The sequence below is a fragment of the Eptesicus fuscus genome, chromosome 5 (assembly GCF_027574615.1).
Source record: "Eptesicus fuscus isolate TK198812 chromosome 5, DD_ASM_mEF_20220401, whole genome shotgun sequence".
NCBI classification, from domain to species: domain Eukaryota; kingdom Metazoa; phylum Chordata; class Mammalia; order Chiroptera; family Vespertilionidae; genus Eptesicus; species Eptesicus fuscus.
Window position 1 is genome coordinate 42,910,867 of NC_072477.1, and position 19,495 is coordinate 42,930,361.

The 19,495-nt window shown below is 59.4% G+C and overlaps 1 protein-coding gene across 1 annotated transcript; it reads right to left on the reverse strand.

Annotated features, from left to right (window-relative positions):
- Window positions 1-1,420: 1,420 nt before the first annotated feature.
- Window positions 1,421-10,009, reverse strand: SKOR1 (SKI family transcriptional corepressor 1). The gene is given in 10 exon segments (XM_054715512.1): window positions 1,421-1,515; window positions 2,126-2,191; window positions 2,712-2,786; window positions 3,066-3,140; window positions 4,722-4,793; window positions 5,307-5,414; window positions 6,357-6,450; window positions 7,501-9,679; window positions 9,901-9,950; window positions 9,953-10,009. Coding segments are annotated over 10 exon segments (2,871 nt in total).
- Window positions 10,010-19,495: the final 9,486 nt, after the last annotated feature.

Consider the following 19,495-nt stretch of genomic DNA (forward strand, 5'->3'; position numbering starts at 1 on the left):
ACCCCACCCCGTCGGGGTCTGGCGAGTGCGGCGACCTGGACACCTGCGGGAGGTGGGCTGCACCCTCCACGTCCTCAATCCCACTCGGACTGAATGGAGGGAATATTAAACTCTGCCAGGGCTCTTTCCCTTTGGGGAGCAGCGGGGCAGGCGAGAGGGCGTCTGCGCCCCAGCGTGGAGTCTCGCCCTGCCTTTCCAGACCTGTCCCTCCCAGGCCCGCCCCGCCTACCTCGCCCCTCTCGTCCCTCCCCACCCCCTCCCGGCGCTCCAGGGCGTGGCCGGCGGTGTCTGAGCTCCGGGCAATCCTGGGTGAGCCTGGGATTCCGGGCAGGGCCCCATCTCTGGGCGCCCAGGAGGTGACCTCTTGGGTGGGACAGTCTGGAAATGGCACGAATGAACTCTTCTGTCCCCTGCGAGCGCTAGAGAGGAGTCAGAGACTAGGGGCCCAGGAGGTAGTCTTTACCCAGGCCCGGGCCCAAAGGGGGTCCTGGACGCGGGGAGGGTGTGTCTGTGGGGCCAGCGAGGTGTGTGTAAGGCCTGCTGCAGCGGCCGGGCGCTCGCGGCTGCCCACAGGAGCGGGTGCCATTCCGGCGCCCAGAGCCCGCGCGGCTGTCCCCACGCTGCACCTGTTGCGCAGCCCTCAGCCGGCCTCTGACCACCCTGCCCCGCTCTCCAGCTCGCACTTCCACGCCTCAGGAAGTGACAGATTTTTTTTTTAATTAAAAACAAAACAAAAGTCACGTGTACAGACAGGGTGGTCTCCCCAAACAGGTCCAGGTGGTCTCCATCTCGTGAGTCAGTTGTCGCCCTTTTTAAAGTGCTGGTTACATCAAGAGGTTACAACAAAATACAGACAAAGCAAAACCCAAAAGGGACTGCAAAACGGGACAGGAAGTAGGTTCAGGAGAAGGAAGCAAAGTAACATAGAGCATAAATAAATTAAAGTAAACTCCGTACTGAACCAAGAGACTCACAGTACATGTATATCCATTGCACATAGCCACTGTGTCATTAGGAACAAGTGTCAGAAGTGGACGGGACCGGCGCGGGGCCAGCGCCAGCGAAGTTGCTACATTGTAATCACAACTGGGGGGTCCGAGGCTGTACAGAGGCGAAGAGGAGTCCCCCTCTTCCCTTTTTTAACCCCCTCTGTCCAGTTAACCCCATGAGGCCCAATGCCCTGGAGTTCAACCGCGGGGCGAAATGGTATTTACACTTGGAAATGGAGCCGGGGCCCTGGGCTGGGGCACCCGGGAGGGGGCGGGGAAGGCCCAGGCGCCCGGCAGGAGGGCGGGCGGGAGGCTGTATTGACGTCGCTCCGGTCCGAATGGCTTGTTCCTCGCTCTCGGCCGCCTCGGCCGCCGGTATTTACAGGAAGAGAGCAGCATGGCTTGAGGGCGCGCGGGCGGCGGGGCCGGCCCTAGGGCAGCAGCGGGGGCTTGAAGGAGCAGTTGCCGGTGCAGTGGCGGGGAGTCAGCATCTTGCAGGAGAAGTGGTGCAGGGCGTCGTGGGCTTCTGGAGGGACAGTCGGGCAGACCAGGGTGGGTGCCTCACCTGCCTGGCGTCCCTGGCACGGTCCACCCGACCCTCTCCTCTGCCCGCCTGGGTCTCACCCACCCTCTTCTGGCTCAGGGGTTCTCAAGGGAGTGGATCGGAAGATAGGAGGATAGACAAGAGACCCCGGCGATTCAAAACCACCGCTGTGGTGCAAAGGCCCCATTTTACAGAAGAGGAAACCGAGGCACAGAAAGAGGAAGGTCCACCTGCCCAAGGCAAGAGTTGGACCTGAGGGCAGTTTCCCAATGCCCAGAGCTCAGGGGGCTCTTTCTCCCTATCCCACCCGTTCTGAAATCATTTCCTCATTAAAAGCAAATCCTATTTTCCTCCTCTCAGCTTCTGATCCATGTAAACCTGGCCTTCCCTCACTCTGGCACCGTGGTTCCTTCGTTTGTTGGTTCATTCATTCATTCATTCATTCATTCATTTGATCACCCATTCATTAGATCACTCATTCATTCATTCGACCATTCATTCATTCATTCGATCGTTTATTCATTCTCCCGCACAGCCAGCGTCTGGCACCGCCCCCCCCCCCCCCTCCACCTTTGCTCCTGGGCTTCCGCACCTTTTAACTTCTGCTGAATGGCATAGCGCGCCTTCCGCTCTTGGTCGAGTTCGTTACACAGAGTGTCTGGAAGACATGGGAGGGGCCGGAGAGGAAATGAGCCCACTCGTCCACCGGCCCGGGCAGGCGGGGTCACAGCCCCAGCCTCCCCCCTCTTCTCAGCTCTCAGCCCTTTCGGAAAACAAGACTGGGGACCGAGGGAGGAGGCATCCAGGCTCCCAACTGCAGCCTGACGGAGGGAGGAAATGGCCTGGGATGGTGCTTAGAGGCAGACGGATCTAACCAAAATTAAAGCAAACTTAGGCATTACTTCCCAGGTAATTTTACGCCTCGATTTTTAATTTAGAAACCATGGAAATTGCCGCGATAAGAAGTTCAATCACTCCACGTAATGATGCCTGCAAGCCGTTTGCTGGGCTCGCTTGCCATTCTGAGGCTAATCAGAGTATACAAAGGATATTAAATAAAAAAAATAATTGTTAAATTACCTTCAATTTAAATCCAAATGACTGAGCCAACATTGCGGCTCCTGCCAGACGAGAGGCAGTTATGGCCCGTGCCCGCGCTCACCTGACTCGCGTCTTACCTCTGACAATTTGCAGCTGTTGCACCATTTCTTCTCGATAAGCCAATTCCCTCTTCATTTGATCCTGAAAATTATCTGTGCAAATTGATTAAGTGAGAGCTGTTAAGCACAGCCCCCCCCCCTTCCACTCCCTCGGCCCCATTTCCCCGCTCCCCTCCCCCACCCCTCCCCCACCCCACCCCCACCCCTCTCTGGTCTAGTGGGAAACCCCAGCAAAGGAGGGCTCGCCGTGTCCGCAGGGCGCGGGGCAGCTGCTGGCACTGGGGTCCTGGAGCCAGGCTCCGCTCAGGAGGGAAGAAGGTTCTGGCCAGGAAGTGGGGTGGGGTGGGGTGGGGTGGGTCAGGATGGGGGTACCTTTGAGACTCTGAAATTCTCGCTCCAGCTTCTTGCGGAGCTCCATTTGCTCCAGGAGCAGCTTTTGCAGCTCGTCTGTGAACGGGCGAGAGTGGGAGGTAAAGGAGCGGGGTGTGCAGGACTCAGGAGGCCCCCAGGCACGCAGGTCCTGCCGAGGCCGATAGCCCTGAGATGGGAGTTGGGGGCGTTGGGGCGGGAGGTAGAGGCCCTCAGCACCCAGTTTACCCATTTGCTTCCAAAGGCTTTGGGGTAGGAGAAGGGGGTGCGAAGTAAATTGCCCAGGAGAATCAAATCAGGGTGGTAGAGGGCACTTTCCACTTCGAAGTCCTGGCTCAAGGCACCAAGCAGAGTGGCACCTGCTTCAAGTTGTTCCCAGCTCCCTAATCTTGGAGGCTAGCTCAGGAGGACTCAGTTTACCCCTTCAAAAGTGAGACCTAATCCTTCCCTTCAATAATACAGACCAGGGAGAATCTGGCCAAAGTCTTGGACCCCAGCCCTGGAAAAATACACATACTTACAACAGGTTGTTTACAGTTTCAGGAAAAATACATTTACTTACAACAGTTTGTTTACAATTTTATATGAGTGTTATTAGCACAGCCCCAAATCCATGCTAAAAACACTCCTATAAAGCACCCATGATTTTGAAGGTAATTACACATCCTGCAAAATCTGTAACTACACAGCGTCAAAGACCACAGATGCTTTTCTCTCTCTCCATACCGGTTTCCAAGCTCAGCCCTGGGCGAGTCTGGGGAGAGGGCAGCAGGCAGAGGTGGAAAACCCTGCGAGTGAGCTCAGAAACCAGCTCCAGAGAAGCGGCAGGGGGCTGACTTGACCATGGAGCTCTTGGTATCTGGGTCCTCCCCCTGGGGAGGCTCTCTGAGAAACCCTTCCCTAGCAGGTGCTCAAAAACACAGAAAGGGGAGATAGAGGAGCAGAGTGGGGTTAGAGGCTCCCTTCTGTGCCTGAAGTCACACTCTCTCCCTGGCAGGCTGAGCAACACCCCAAGGACCCTATTCTGCAAATGAGCTGCCTCCCCACCCCATTCAGGGTGGGGTGAGTGGTTTTACATTAATTCCAGGAAAAAAGTTAACCCCTTGAACATTCCTAAAGTAGAGGCCTCCTAGGAATCTTACTATTCGGAAAGTCACGTTTTCCAGGGAGTTTGGGAGACCCAGAATGTCCTGATTGTCCACATGCATCAAGTTCCTAGGATCTTTACTCGCTTCTCTTTCTCACCGGGCTGTTTAGACAGACCTGGCCTTAGGGACGCACACTTCCAGTGAGCCTCTGGGGTCTGGTTTCCTCCAGCCACCGGCTCTCACACACACCTCTGCCCCAGCACAACGTGCCGGGCCCTCCCTTCCACTTAGTGAAGACCGATGGCCCAGGAGCCCTGTCTTCTCGCACGCTCCAACAGGACTGACACCCCACATGAAGGCCCCCCAGCACAGAGTAGCCCCATTTTAGGTTTACCCTCACCCCCTATAAGAAAGGCCACCCCAGAGTAGCCCCATTTCACAGATCTAACCTCACCGTCTACAAGAAGGCCCCCCAGAGTAACTCCATTTCAAGTTTAACCTCACCCCTCTCTACAAGAAGCCCCCCCCCCACCCCCAGCACAGAGTAGCCCCACTTCAGGTGTAACCTCACCTCTGGCCAGGTTCTCGATATCTTTCTCCACCAGCTGAGTTGCAGTGACCTCCAGGGTGAGCCCATCTTCGCCTGGGAGACAAGGGCAGGTGAGAGGGGTTCCGTCTGGGAGAGGCCTTGGGAGGGGAGGGGTGAGCTCCCTGGGAACTGTGCTAAGTCAGGGACCTGCTCCAGACTCGGTGCCATTAGCGGAGACAGCTACAGGCCAGTCCTACCCACATCCCAAGCCAACATTTTAGGGAGGTAGCCATCATTTTAGCGAGTGGCCCGTTGGGGGAGACCCAGGGAAGAGAGACTGTCTTAGAGCAGGATGTGCCCTCTGGCCAGTTTTATGTGGGTGATGCTGTTCCTAATTCCTTCTCAAAGGCCCTCTTACCCGGAAGAGCCCAAACCCACCCAGGTCGTAAGCGACTCAGGAGACGTGGCCTGCACCTTGCCTGCGCTGCTTATTTGTCTGCGAGCCGCAGGAGGGGGCCCGCCGCCGCCCACTCCTGAAGAAAGCTTTGCTCACAAGCCAAAGCCGGTGGGACTCGGGTCCCAACTCCCGATTGGGGGTGCTGCCCGAGCGAGCGTCCTAGGGCTCACCTCGGTCTGTATTTGCAGGACTTGGCTGGGAGATACTCCTTTGGTCTGGATAGGATTTCCTCGTTTCCAAATCGTCGGCGGTCGAGTGATTGTCTTCCTTATCTGGCTCTTAAAGGCAATAAACCGAGTTTCAAGGAGAGGCAAAGAAACCGTGACCCCGATGGAGCCAGAGCTGCGGCAGTCCGGGCGCCCGAGCCCTAATTAAAAGCTTCGCGGCCGCCGCTGCTCCATGCTGTGCGCCTGGGCTCGCACCCTCAGGCTTTGGGCCCGGCGTTCCCTCCCCCTCACCCCCCGCGCGGCCTGCTCTTCTCGGTCTCCACGCCTCCTCCCTAGCCCCTCGGAAAGAGCAGTACAGCAGCCGAGCCCACCTGGGACGAGCGACCTACATCGCGCGCAGATACTGGGGCACCGCGAGCGCGCGCGGCCGCCGGCTCTGCCTGCGCCGCTCCCGCGGAGAACGCGGCCCAGGCAGTGACCGCGGCGTGGCGGCGGCGGGGAAACGCTCCTGGGCTTGGCCGGCCGGACTTCCCGGAGCCCTCAGCCCTCAGCCCCTCCTCTGCGAGCCGCCGGGTCCCTCCGGCACGTGCCGGGCTCTCCCCACCCCCAACCACGCTGGGCCCGGCTACCGCGGCGCGGCAGGTGTACCCAAGTGCGCCGCCACGTGCCCCCGCCACGCGCTGGACCCGGCCTGTCCACGGGGGTACCTCACTTACTTTACACATGAAAGCACCTGGAAGGGGTGCCAGGAGTGGCTTTTAAACGGCTTTAACCCAGGGTAAGGAGTGTAGGTGAGCGTGTGTTTATGTGCTGGACAGGGAGGTTTGTGGTTAGGTAACCAGACGTGGAAAGTTGCTGGAAGTTCTCGCTTAGCTTCTTTTTTTCTCTCATGGTCTTTCCTTCCCTCTCCTCTGTGGTGTTCTCTGCCTCTATCTTTCTCCTCTCGTCTTCCCTCGCAGACCCCCCTGGCCCTGGCCCTCTGCCTGCTCTCCCCCCCGCCCCCCCCCGCGTCACATCGGCCAGCGTCCCCCTCGGAGGGGGTGGGGGCGTTACCGTGGGCCTCGGGGGTGCAGAGGTAGGAGGCCGCGGGCCCCAGCGCCGCCGCCGCCGCGCTCTTCACGTGCTGGTCCCGCTCGGGCGCGTACACCTGCGGCGGCCGAGAAAGGACAGGCGGTTAGGGGGGCGCTGGGCGGTGGCGGGGAGGGAATGCGGAAGGGGTGGCGGAGATCGGCTCAGGGGGTGGGGGGTTGGGGGGTGCTGGAGCGCCCCGGGCGGCGGTGCTGCACACCGCACAGCCTGGCGCCCTTGCGGGCCGCTTCTCTGTTGTAGATTCAGGGTAATTATTAGCGCCCTCGAGAAAAGTATCCGACACAAAAACCGGTTCCCAAGCCAAGGGCTGTTCAAAGCCGCCCCCACTCTCGTCGCCCACTTTTTTTCCCCGGCATCTTCCCTCCCTCTCGCGCCGAGTCCCAGGCATAAATGACGCCTTTAGCATCTGGCTAACGACTCGTGTTTTAATGGACCGAATGGAAATGTACAAGTGTGGGCACCCGCTTTCAAATGGCCAACAATCCCGGTTTAACTGCACCCCCCTCCCCCAACACACACACCTAAACCCCCGCGCTGGCCCCAACCAACCCGAGAGCCCCTCTCCCAACCCACACGCCGGACGGACAGCTTCCCACCGGGAATTCCAAGAGACTCGGACGACTAGGAGTTGGGGTGGAAGAAGATTCCGGGGACCCCCGCACTGCAGTGGCCTGGCTTTGGGGAGAGGCTCTGCGTCTCACCCGCATGGGTGTGTTACCGGCCAGGCCTCACCTGCGCCTTTCTCTGGCTTTGGGTCCCTTTCTCTCCTCCACCTTCTCCCTCCAGACCCCCTTTATTTGTCTGTTTCTGTGTGACTGACGGTCCCTGTCTGTCTCCTCCTCACTCCCATCCATGAAGACACAGCACAGGCGTTTCTCGGGCCTTCCCACCGCCCCCACCCCCCGAAACCTTCGGCTGGGGGCTCCAGCGAGCGCAGCTCCGCGGGCCTCCCGAAGCTGGGCCGACTGGGCATAGCCGAGGCCTGCTGCTCCGATGCCCGCTCAGAACAAAACCCCCGGCCCCTGCCCGGCCAGGGCCAGCCCCACCTCTCCGCGGTGCCCAGGGCGAAGCACGGACACGCCGCCGGTGGGGCGGGCGCTGGGCTCACCTTGGCCGGCGAGGGGCCCCCCAGCGGCCCGCAAGGCTCTCGCAGCTCATAGCCCCCGCTCGGCGGGCTCCTCTCCGGTCTCCGCACCGCGTCGTCGGCCGCCAGTTCCCCAAATACGGACCGGCTGGCTGGGGGCAGCCCCGGGCGGCGCCGGGGGCAAGGGCTACCGCCGTCCGGAGAGTCTGTAGGACCTTCGGCGCCCGAGGAGGTGGTAGATGGGGGCCCAGCGAGCTGTTCTCCGTCTGGGCCGCCTCCTGCGCCGGGCGCGCCGGGCTCGGTCTCCTCCGGCGCGCCCTCGTCGTCGGGGAATCGGTTGGACTCCACGTCCACCTCAGGCTCGTCGGCAGTGTCCACGTCGGGCGAGGCGGAGTGGTAGCTGGAGCTGCCCTCGCTCAGAAAGTCCGGGCTCACGTAGCCGCCACCGGGCCCCGCGCTCGGCCCTGGCCCCCGGGCGGGCCCCGCGCCGTAGGCGTCGCGGGCGCTGCCGTAGAGCTTGGCGATGCTCTCGGCGTCCTTGACCACCGGCCGGAAGGCCGACACGTAGGAGCCTTTGCGCGCGGGCGGCGGCGGCGGCGGCGGCAGCGGGGCCAGCGGCGGCGGCAGCACCTCGTCCGCGCCGTCCTCGTCCAGCGGCCCGCGGGACAGCGCGCTGGGGCAGCGCTCCTCGGCGCCCAGGCCGCCCTCCTTGGCTGGCTCGGCGCCGTCCAGAGGCTCGGGGCCGCCGCCGCCGCCCGCCGCCGCCGCCGCCGCTGCCGCCGCCGCCGCCGCCACCGCGGCCGCCACAGCCTTCGCTTGGCTCTGCGCAGCGGGGTAGGGCGGCACCGGGAGGCTGCCTGCCGCCGGCCAGAACATGGGAAACGTCGGGTACACCACGGCCGCGTCCTTGGCTGCCCCAGAGGGCTGGTGACCCCAGAACATGGCGCCGCCACCCGGGCCGGCCCCGGCCCCCGGGGGCAGGTGGCCGGTGCCGGGGCCGCCCGCGCCTCCGCCAGTGCCCGCGCCCCCGCCGTTCCCGGCGCCCGGGCCGCCCTTAGGTTCGCCCGCCCCTAGCACAGGGTCATCCTTTTTGGGGCAGAGGCCGAAGGCCGTGGGGAAGCCGTAGGGGTGAGGGAAAAGGGGCGGGGGCAGCTTCTGCAAGAGGCCAAAGCCCTTGCTGGGCACTGGGATCACCGGGTAGCTGCGAACGCCCGCGCCTCCACCGGGCCCTCCAGGCCCCGCAGGGCCGCTGGCTCCCGCCGTCAGACCCAGTCCCCGCTGCGGGTGGGGAGGCGGTGGCCCGGGAGGTCCGGCGGCCTCATCCTCCCCACAACGCAGGCTTTTGTGGGGCGGCGGGCCTGGGGCCATCTCCGAGCCACACCCCGGGCCTCCCCCGCCGCCGCCAGCGCCGCCTTTCCCCTGCCCGCCCGACCCTCCACTAGCACCGCCGCCGCCGCCTCCTTGCAGCGAGAAGGTCCGCTTCCGGGTGCCGCCATTGAACATGGCCTTGACGTCCTCCCAAGCGTGGCTCAGTTCGTCTGTGGCCGACTTGTCACTGAGTTTAAGGTGACGGCGCCAGGAGTTGAAGTTGGCGGCGTCGGGCTGAGTATACTTGGCGTCGGGTGTGCGGTGCGAGTGGAAAATGAACTTGTTAGGCGAGAAGTACATGCTGCAGTAGCCGCACTTGATGCACTTGGCACGCGAGCTGTTGTAACGCGCGGGGATGAAGCTGCCACGCGAGCCCCACGCGCACTCGTGCACCACATCGAAGGCGAAGTTCTCGGGCAGCTTGGGCGGCTTGTGCTCGCCCAGGAACGACTTGCACAGGCGCTCGGCCTCCCGCTTGGTGATCATGCCGCAGCGGCGCGAGGAGATGGGCATGGCCCCGGCCCGGCGCAGAATCTCCAGCTGCACCGGCGTGCACTGAACGCACGTGATGCCCAGGGCCACGCGGCGGTTGTGAATCTCATTGTAGCTGTAGTTCTTGAGGAGGGTGTTGGAGATCTGCGCCAGGCACAGGCGCTCCTGGCCGTCGATGACCAGAGACACGATAGGCACTCCGTACAGCGAGGTCTCGCCCACCTGGTTGGGTTTGAGAGCGCTGGAGCCCGAGTAAGGCTGCAGCTCCTGCTTCGAGTTGGGCGAGGAGCTACCCTCGCGCCCCGGCCCCAGCTGAGTGGTGAGAGCCTCCATGCCGCCGCTCCTGCGAAATAGAGAAAGCAGAGAGCAGATGAGCCATTTTCAGCGCCGCCGCTGCTCGGGCCCGCCCAGCGGGGCGCGCTGAGTCTGGCGCGAGTGGGAATCTTGGCAATGGGGAGTCCAAGCTCATTCGCCCCCTAGACGGGCGCCTTTTGTTATTCGGACTCATGCTGGCGCCGGAACAAAAGCCCCCGGGGTTTGGGTGAGCAGAGGGGTAATTGAGACCTCAGGAATGCCCGGTCTGCTAGGAATGAAATCCTGTTTTGGGAATGGGGGGAGGAGGTGGAGCCCAGAGACGGAGAGTGACTTGCCCAAGGCCACACAGCAAAGACATTGCCGAACGCGAGCTTCCCGGGCGCCAAGATCCGTGCGCCTTCGGCCACCCTCAGCCGGCCCTACCCGCCCAGGTCTTGAAGCCCGCACTTCGGGGACCGGCCTTCCCTCAGCTCTGTAGTGCTCACACGCGGGCGGGCAGGCGGGGGCAGCGCGCGGAGGGTTTGGGGGAGGGGCGGTCAGTGCCCAACTCCAGACAGCAGGGGGCGGAGGGGGAGGGGGAGGAAAGGGGGAAGGTCTCCAGGCTGGGTGGTGGTGGTGGTGGAGGTGGTGGCGGGGTAGTCTGAGGCGACCGCTGTTCGCGGTGCTGAATCTCGCTCTCTCCAAAGCAAGCCATTTGCGTCCAGCCCCAGGGCAGCCCCCAGGTCATCCATCTCCGGCCGGATCCCCCGGATAATAGCACTGGTTTCCACAAACCCGAGCTTCTCTCACGTCCGGAGCCCCGCCAGAAAGATTCGGGCTGGAAATAGAAATAGTTTTCCTTCCAGCCATCAGTGAAACCAGGGTCAGGCAGTTCCTAATCACATTTTCTGCATTTTTAGCTGCGTTCCAGACCAAAGCTGGCTTCCATCGGGTCAGCGTGTGAGACGGAGAGGTTCTCAAGGAAGTTTCTTAGGAGCCTCTTCTCCTTCGCTTTTAACTGCTCACTCCCCAAGTTTTCTTCCTTCGGTCTTACCATTTTAGCTCAGGCCAAATGCAGTCTCTCCAAGCTGCTGCTGCTGCTTCTTCTTCTTCTTCTTCTTCTTCTTCTTCTTCTTCTTTTTTTTGGGGGGGGTGTCTCCTCTCTGAGTATACTTTGTGCAGGGCTATCCCGGCTCAATATGGGCTGAGGGGAATCCTAGTCTGTCTCCAATACAAGGCTCCAGGTCCAAAGTTGCTGCCTGTCCCATGCTTTGCTTGCTGGTTCAGGGAGGGAGGCAGCTGGGCCTGCGGACCTCAGCAGCAGGGGGGATCAGGGGAGTGATGCTTGGCGCTCTCTAGGTGGCCGGGGCCAGCCACGAGACCTCAGTCTCGGAAGGCTCCCACCGGCCCACTGCTGCAGGCGCTCCGATGGCCCAGGCAGCCCAACCCTGAGGGCCCCTCTTCTAACTCCCCTGGAAAGGAAAACCCATTTTCAGAGGGGCAGCTCCTGCCGGACAGGGGATCTGAGTTCAAAAGCCTTCATCAAGAGGATTAGGATCTTCTGTCTGTCTTTCTCCTTGGCTGTCTAGGTGCCCCTCAGCTGTCGATCTTATCGTCCCTAAGCTGTCTGTCGTTCCCAGCTCCCTCCTCTTTCTCCCATCTGTCTTCATACCGTCTCCCAGTATCAAGCTATTTATCTGTTATCTGCCTGTTTCATCTTTATCTCTGTGGATCGAATTGAAACAAGTTAACCCTCCTTGTTGAAGTCTCTTGTAACATTTGGGAGCAAAAACTCGGTCTTAACTCCCCAGCGTAGGGATCAGCAAGACAAGCCTCGCTTCCCCCTGAAGAGCTCTCAGGCGGGCTGGGGAGGTGGCCTGGGGTGAGATGGTGGTGGAGGGCGCCACGGTTCTGCGAAATGACGACGTCTTCTCGGTTTCCCGAAATTGGCAAGTGTGCCCTGCCCGCTTGCAGTGAAGGAACTGCTCCTAGCCGACCGCATCCTCCTTGCCAAGCTGAGGGTCTGTGGTTCCCGCGGGGTTTTCCTGAATGGAAGGAGGGGCCCCAGGCCCCGGGACCAGGAGAAGGGGGGCCCTAGGAAAGGAACCGAATTTCGGGGGCCAGAGCAGAAAGCCAGGGTCAAGGGTTGTTACGCCGTGACAAGGAGCAGCGGCTCGGGCGGCTCGGGGAACCCTCGCCGGCTCCTGGAGCTTGAGGGGTGAGCTAGGAGTGGGCGACGAGGTGGGAGGCGGGCGCGATGGGAGTGAGGCGACGGATTCTTTAGGTATAATAATAAAAACAGCCGCTAGAACCCAAATCGGAACTAAACGAAAGAAGCTGTAGGGTCAGGGAGCGGGGGTCGGGCGGGCAACCGGACGCGGATACTCACCGTGCGGCGGCGGCTGCTGGAGCCGGGCAAGCGGTGAGCGGAGGTGCGCGGCGGAGTCCGGGATCCGCCGGGCTCTCCGGGTGACGGCACGGCCCCTCCCCGCGCGCGCGCACAGCCGCGCTCCCGGGCTCACTGCGCTCACACCCGTGGCCCCGCCAGCCCCTCCCGCGCGGCGCCCGCTCTCAGCAGGTGCGGGGCTCTAGGGCCCTGGGTGCGTAAACGTGTGCCCCGCGCCGCTTCCCCTGAGGCCCGGGAAGGGCCCGGAGCGGAGGCCGAAGCTTGGTGCGCGTGGCGCGGCGACGGGCACGACGCGGTCAGAGCCGGAGTGGGAAGGCCGGTTCGGAGCGGGCAAGCCTGACAGCTGCGAGCCGGCGCCACACCCACAGCCCGCTCAGCCACTTGCGTCTCCGGGGGCCCGCCAGCCCGCGGGCCACGCGCCGCGCCCGCCACGTCCCCGTATCCCCTGGCCCGCGCGCCCCAGGTAAGCTGTCGCACACCTGCGCCCTGCGCCCGGCACCTGCGGCCTGCGCTCGCCAAAGGGGCAAGAGGGAGAAAGGGCCTGGGCCGCAAAGTTTGCCCCTAAGAACGAAGTGGGGAGGCGCTTTCCTCGTAGGGACCAGGAGCGGTCCAGGCCAAGGGCGGGTGTGGGGTAAGGACAGCTCGGGCAGAAGGGCCGCAGGGAGGGTTACCGCCACTTTCGGCCAGGGCGGTGGGCCGGAGAGTGGCCCTGGAAAGTCAGTAGGGTTACCAGCGGCCGGGGCAGGACCACGGGGGTGGGGGGTGGGGTGGCCGCTGGGAAGGAGCAGAGCCAACTCCTCCACTGCTCTGCCTCGGATCTGAGGTGTCAGGACAGCTCCAGCCTGGGGAGGAGCGACCTCCTGCCTCTTCCATTGAACAGTGGACTCGGGAACTGTGTTTCACTTTTTTTTTGGGGGGGGGGCATCTTGGGCAGGAGCCAGTGCCTCGTTGGGAGACTGCTCTCTAGCCGCCTGCTAGCTCAGCTCCCTGTGGTGGAGGTCTAGCCCTCTGACCCTGCAGACACCCCTTGGGTATTCTCTCTCCCTCAGCTCCTTTTCTCTCCGTTCTCTGCCCTCTGCTCTGCCTGTGGGTTTCTGTCGTCACCCCCCCACCCCCCAACCCCACTGGGTCCCCGTGTTCTTCCTCTCTTAATCTGGGTCTATACTTCATTTGAGTTACCAGTCGCCCTCCCTCCCTCTTTGCCCGCACCGAGCACCTCCTCGCCCTCCCCTCTCCCAAGTAGTATTAAGTGTCCTTAATGGACACGTTAATTAAACTGTAATTAATCATACTGTCCAGCCCAAGTTTGAACAATTACCCTAATCAAACAGAAGTTAATAATGGCAGGGATGGCCCGGGGCGCGGCGGGCCGCCCGGGCAGGGGGCGCAGCGGCCACTGCGGTTACCGACTTGGGCAGCGGCAGCGAGCTTAGCGCGTCCTTGGAACCCCGGCAGCACAATAAATCTTCCGCGGCCAGCGGCGCCCGGCCGCCCTCCCCCGCCCCCTCGTTTTCTTTCTCGCTCCGGGTTACAGGCCCGCTCCCCTCCTGCATTCCAGCTCTTCTGGGGTTCGTCTCCCCTTCTTCTCCACTACTTCCCTCTCGTTTTCCTCTTGTCCCGTTTAGAAAAGGCTCTGGGGATGTGAGCGCATCGCCTCGGCCTAGCCCTCCGAGAGAGGGGGGCTAGACCAGGCCCGAGGACTCGCTTTCTTCCCACCACCTTCTCCCCTTGGCTAACGGATCGCTGAAAACTACCCCCAAGTCTGAGGGCTCTGTCTTCTCTGCGGAGTTCGTGCTCTTTCGCCTCCCTCGGTTTTCATCTTTCTTGGGATCTCCCTGCCTTTCTCTCTTTCCTTCCACAGCCTGCTCGGCCCTTTTCTCTCTCTGCCTCTGGCCCCTCAGTCTCTTCCAGGCTCAGCCTCTGTCCCTCTCCAACTTTGCCGTCTTCTCTCCCCTCTTCCCGCTGAGAAAATCAGGAACCTGTTTTCCCTCCCAGCCTGAAAGCCGCCCCCAGACTCCACCTGCTCAACCCCACTCCCTGGGTTGGCGCCCCCCTCCCCCCCGATAATTACAGTCCCGTTCGGTAATTATTCTTAGCCTCCTAATGATTTTTTAAAAGGCATCTCAAAATCCGGTGTGGTGGTTGACAACGATCGCGGAGCCAGGACGCCCCCGGGGTGGTGGGGGGTGGGAGTGGAAAGAGGATGGGCGGAGTCCCTCTGCGCGGGACCTGTCTGTCCTGCCTCTATTGTGCTCTAGGGCGCTCCCAGCAGCCTGTCCGCGGGGCCCCAGGGACTTCCCGGACAAAAGTTCCCTTTCCAGGTTACTGCACTAGGGGCGCGCAGGGGCGCCTTTGCGTCTCCGTTCAGCACCAAGTTGCGGACAGCTCCCTGCGCCCGCCCTCGGCTTTGCCCACCCACCCAACTCTCGGACCCAGGTCAGAGCTGGGGAAGGACTGAGGAAGGCGCGTGGAGAGAAGCTCCGGAGGCGCCGGCGCTCGCTGGACGGGTCGTGGTCTCCGGGGAGCCGGCCTTGGGGTGCTCTGGACCCGTGTCCAGTCGGTTAATATCAGCACAAACCTCATTTTACCGTTTGCAGAGCCGGTTCTCACAAGGACCCTGACGATAAGTAGGTGTCATTTATTCCCATTGTACAGGCAGGAAACTGAGGGCCAGCCGTGGGAGCCAGCTCAGGCTCCTTGGCTCATCAAGGACGCAGGCTGATCTCCAGGCCTGAGATACCTCGCCCGGCACGCGGCCGCCGCCGGGAGGGCCCCGTTAGTGAAGGGGAGGAGGAGGAGGAGCCTTTGTCCCCACCCACAACCCTCGGTGCGGTGCGGAGCGGAGGAAACAGGCCTCGCCAGGTCTCAGGTTGGGGTTCAGGCAGCCAGTGCGGGCAGCGCCGGGACTGGAACTCAGGCTCTGAATGGCAGGGGGACCCCTCTTCCTCAGGGGGCTCGGGGCCCTGCCGCCCTGTCCAGAGCCTGGGGAGCTGGCGGAAGTCTGTGTCCTTGGCCTTCCCGACCCCCATTAGCCCGGGTCCTCTCTTTTATGCATGACCAGTGGCGCTAGGGTCGGAGGGCAGCACCCGGCCCACGTACTCCCCACCACCCAGCGGGGACCGCGCTGACTCCCGTCCCGGCGTCGCGTCCACGCTGCCCGGTGTCCCCGCCGGTTCAGGCTCCGGCTTGGGCTGGGGCCGGGCGGCCGCGCCTCCTCCGCAAGCACATATCTTTTACCAGTTGAATTAACGGCAGTTTTCGTCAGTTAATTAGGTTTAATTTACATAATTAGTACAGTATAAAGAGGATTGGGGATAATCATGGGGTACGTAGCGCTTACTGTGTAAACACGTATTCTGAATTAAAAATCAGATGTAATTAAGGCGCGAAGGCCCTGTTTAGGCAGGGTTTTAATTGTAATGAATTTCTAATTAACACTCAATGATTGCCAAATGCAAAGGGCTGTAAAATTTTCTTGTAGTTTTGCTAATTTATTGTTTACTTAATATCTGGATATTAATCCGACGGCCAGATAGACCCAAGGCCCGCGCAAGGGCGGCCCAGGCGAGTGAAAGCGGTGGCGCGAGGCCTGCGGGCGGCCCTGGAGCAGAGGGGTGCTCGGAGCCCCGCTGTCGCACTCCGGTTGCCAAGGGGAAGCCCCGGGGACTGGTCGGAGGCTGCACTCCAGGTTCCCACTGCCCAGACCGGCTCTGGGATCAGAGGCCAGGCCAGCTCTTCCCCCCGCGGAAGGTTCCGTTCCTAAGACATCAAAAGGGGCGAGAAAAGCCTCCATCCAGATCCACTTCTCCTACTGACCACTGAGTGACGTGGACCTTGACTTGGCCTCAATACTTGCATCTGTAGGATGGACACATTGATGGGCACTTTGGGGGAGTGAAGGATTGACCAACCCGGAGGCCCAAGAGCACTGCCGATGAACATCTTTCTTCTGGAGCGGGGGAGGCCTCTTAGGTGTGGGGGAGAGCCAGGAGGCCTTGGGAGCGGTTGAAAGGTCACAGGAATGGCTCTGCCTATCCTGGGGTCTCTCTGCATGTGGGGATGCCAGTTAGGCTGGGAGGGACGGAGAAGGGAGCCCAGGACCAGGCTCTGTTGCCCTAACCTGACATAGAAGCCCCCAGGGCCTACACACAGGAATTTGGGGAAGAGGGTAGGTGAGTAGCTCTGCTGGGACTCCTCCTGCCCCCAAGTCCCTAGTTTGGGTCCCTGCCCTTATCCTAGCTCACCCACCCACCCAAGGGCTCCCCTCCTGACAGCCCCACTTAGCCACTGTCTCTTTCCAAGGTCCTCAGCACAGAGGAGACTCTGTGGGCACCTTGAAATTCCCATCCAACGCAAGGGAACCCACCCACGGCACCTAGAAGCTTCTGCCCCACAGAGCAGACCACCTTGACTTCTCTCTTCAGTGCCTGCCTCTCTGAGGCTGCAGATGCCGCTCCTGGACACCACAAAGGGCCTCCTCCGAGCCTGTCTGTTGGCCTGGACCCTCATCCTCTCTGTCTCATGCTGTTTATTTTCAGTTTTGGATTGTTCACTGGTTAATATTTCCTGATTAGTTATTTGTTTAAGAGTATCTTCTGTCTCTCCCACTGCGATGTTTTGTTTGCTGTTATATCCGTATGGCCCAGAACAGAGCCTAGCACACAGTAGGTGCTCAACATGGTTGTTGAATGAATGAGTGAACAGCATTTGAGTGTAAGGGCTGTGAGCCCCAGCCCAGGTCCCAGCTGACTTGTTGGCCATAGTGACTGAATGGTGTGCTTGGTGTCGAGTGGCCCTTCTGGTTCTTCCAGAGCAGAAGGTTCTGCGTTCCCCAGTGATGTCTAGGAGGTCTTGGGGTTCCTACCTTCCACACAGATTCAGGCAAGGCTACTCAGACAGAGCCCTGAAGGCTTGTTCTCTTAGGAAGTGGGGATGGGTCCTGGCGGGGAGGTGGGGAGGTGGGGGAGCAGCTGGAAGGGGCTTCCTTCCCAGGGCCGCCTCCTCCACTCAGCAATGTGGGGGGAGGCTGGAAAGAGAATAGACTCTGCAGCCAGGAAGACCTGGGTTCATTCAAATCCTGGTTTTGCTTTGTTGGAGCCCCCAAACCTGCATCTGTAAAGTAGTCAAGTGGGTCTTATTAGGGATGTCACAGTGATTAAATAAGGCGCTAAGTGTACAGCACATACTAGTAGCCAGACTAGAGTGAGGTGCCTAGGGTGCAAAATTTAAGGAGGCGTTCTCTGTCAGGGTCCTGAAATCCTCCCCCGGGTCGCAGCCCTGCACAAAGTAGACAGTACAGAGCAGGTGCTCAGCATGTGAGGTCCCCCTTCCCTGCCAGTCAGATCACTTCCGTACAGCTATCTGAATATTGTTGGAGGCCAGTCTGCTTGCTGGGACAGGTTGTGCTTTATCGGGATATAATTCACACACCACATAATTCACCTTTTTAAAGTGTGCAAGTCAATGGTTTTTCATTTATTCAAATAAATGTGCAACCATCACATCCCTTTTAGAACACTTTCCTCACCACAAAGAGAAATCCCATACTCATTAGCTATAGCCCCATCTTCCCACCGTCCCCAGGCCTAAGTAACCACTATTCTGCCTCCATAGATTTGCCTATTTTGGACATTTCATATAAATAGAAACATACAATCTGTGGTCTTTTGTGACTGGCTTCTTTCACTTAGCATAATGTTTTTAAGGTTCGTCCACTGTAGCATGCATCAGTATTTCATTCCTTTTTATTGTCAAATAATATCCCATTCTATGGATATCTCATATTTGGTTTATCTGTTTAGCCATTGATGAATATTGGGTTGTTTCCACATTTTGGCTATTATGAATGATGGTGCTATGAACATTCATGTACATGTTTTTGTGTAGTTGTGTGTTATAATTTATCTAGGGTATACATCTTGGTGTAGCATTACTGGGTCATATGGTAACTCTGTTTATCCTTTTTAAAAATATATTTTTATTGATATCAGAGAGGAAGGGAGAGAGAGAGAGAAATAGAAATATCAATGATGAGAGAGAAGCCTCGATCAGCTGCCTCCTGCACTTCCCCCACCAGGGATTAAGCCCACAACCAGGGCATTTGCCCTGACCCTGACTCTGAGCCTGCAACCCGGGCATGTGCCCTGACCTGGAATCGAACCATGACTCCTGGCTCATAGGTTGACGCTCAACCACCAAGCCACACCGGCTGGGCTGTTTATCCCTTTAAGGAACTGCCAGACTGTTTTCCAAAGCACTTCCCCATTTTACGTTTCTACCAGTAGTGTCTGAGGGTTCCGATTTCTCCAATCCCCAGCACTTATTACCTGTCTATTTTATTATAGCCATCCTAGCGGTGTGAAATAGTATCTCATTGTGGTTTTGACTTACATTCTCTAATGACTAATGATTTGGAGCATCTTTTCATGTGCTTATTTTCCATTTGTACATCTTCTTTGGAGAAATGTTTATTCAAAGACTTCGCCTACTTGAGTTGAAATAATTCCTTATATATTTTAGATACAAGTTCCTTATCAGATATAGGCTTTGCAAATATCTTCTGTGAGTTGTCTTTTCACTTTTTTTAAACTAAAGTTTTTGAGGTTCCCATTTGCCCCCACCCCAACTTTGCCCACCTCCACCCAGCCCTCGCCCCCTCTTCCCTCTGGCCATCACCACACAGTTGTTTGTGTCTAGGGCTTATGCATCATCTATGCTCTTTGGGTAGTCCCTTTACCTTCTTTCATCCAGTCCCCTTTCCCCCTTGACAGCTATGAGTTGTCTTTTCATTAAAAAAAATATATATTTTTTATTGATTTCAGAGAGGGAGAGAGAGATAGAAACATCAATGATGAGAGAGAACCATTGATCGGCTGCCTCCCACATACTCCCTACAGGGGATCAAGCCCGCAACCCGGGTATGTGTCCTTGACTGGAATCAAACCGGGGACCCTTCAGTCGTAGGCTGAGGCATGTTCTCTTAAGACTTGAGAGGCAGCTGTTGCTGAGGAAATAGGTCTGGGTTTGAATCTTAGGATTACTACTTACTGGCTGTGTAGCTTTGGGTGAATCACATCACCTCTCTGAGGGTGAATCACATCACCTCTCTGATCCTCAGCTTCCTTAACTGTAAAATGGGCATGCTGGCATCGTAGGACAGTTGGAAGAACTAACCAAAATGAAACATGCCAGGACCCAGCACAATGCCTGACACACAGTGGCGGCTCAAGTTCCCTTCACTGGTATCAGTGGAAACAGGAAAGTGACCCTCCTCCCAACACCACTGCTGCCACCTCAGCCCTAATCCTGTCCCTCTCTATCCCTTCACCCTGCTTTATTAATTCTTCACAGCAATGTCCCCCCCCCCCCCGCCCCTGAAATGACGGTAATTCTTTCTGGTCTGTGTCCCCTGCTGGAATGTCAGCCCCAGAGCACAGGGACCAGCATGCTGTGCCCCCA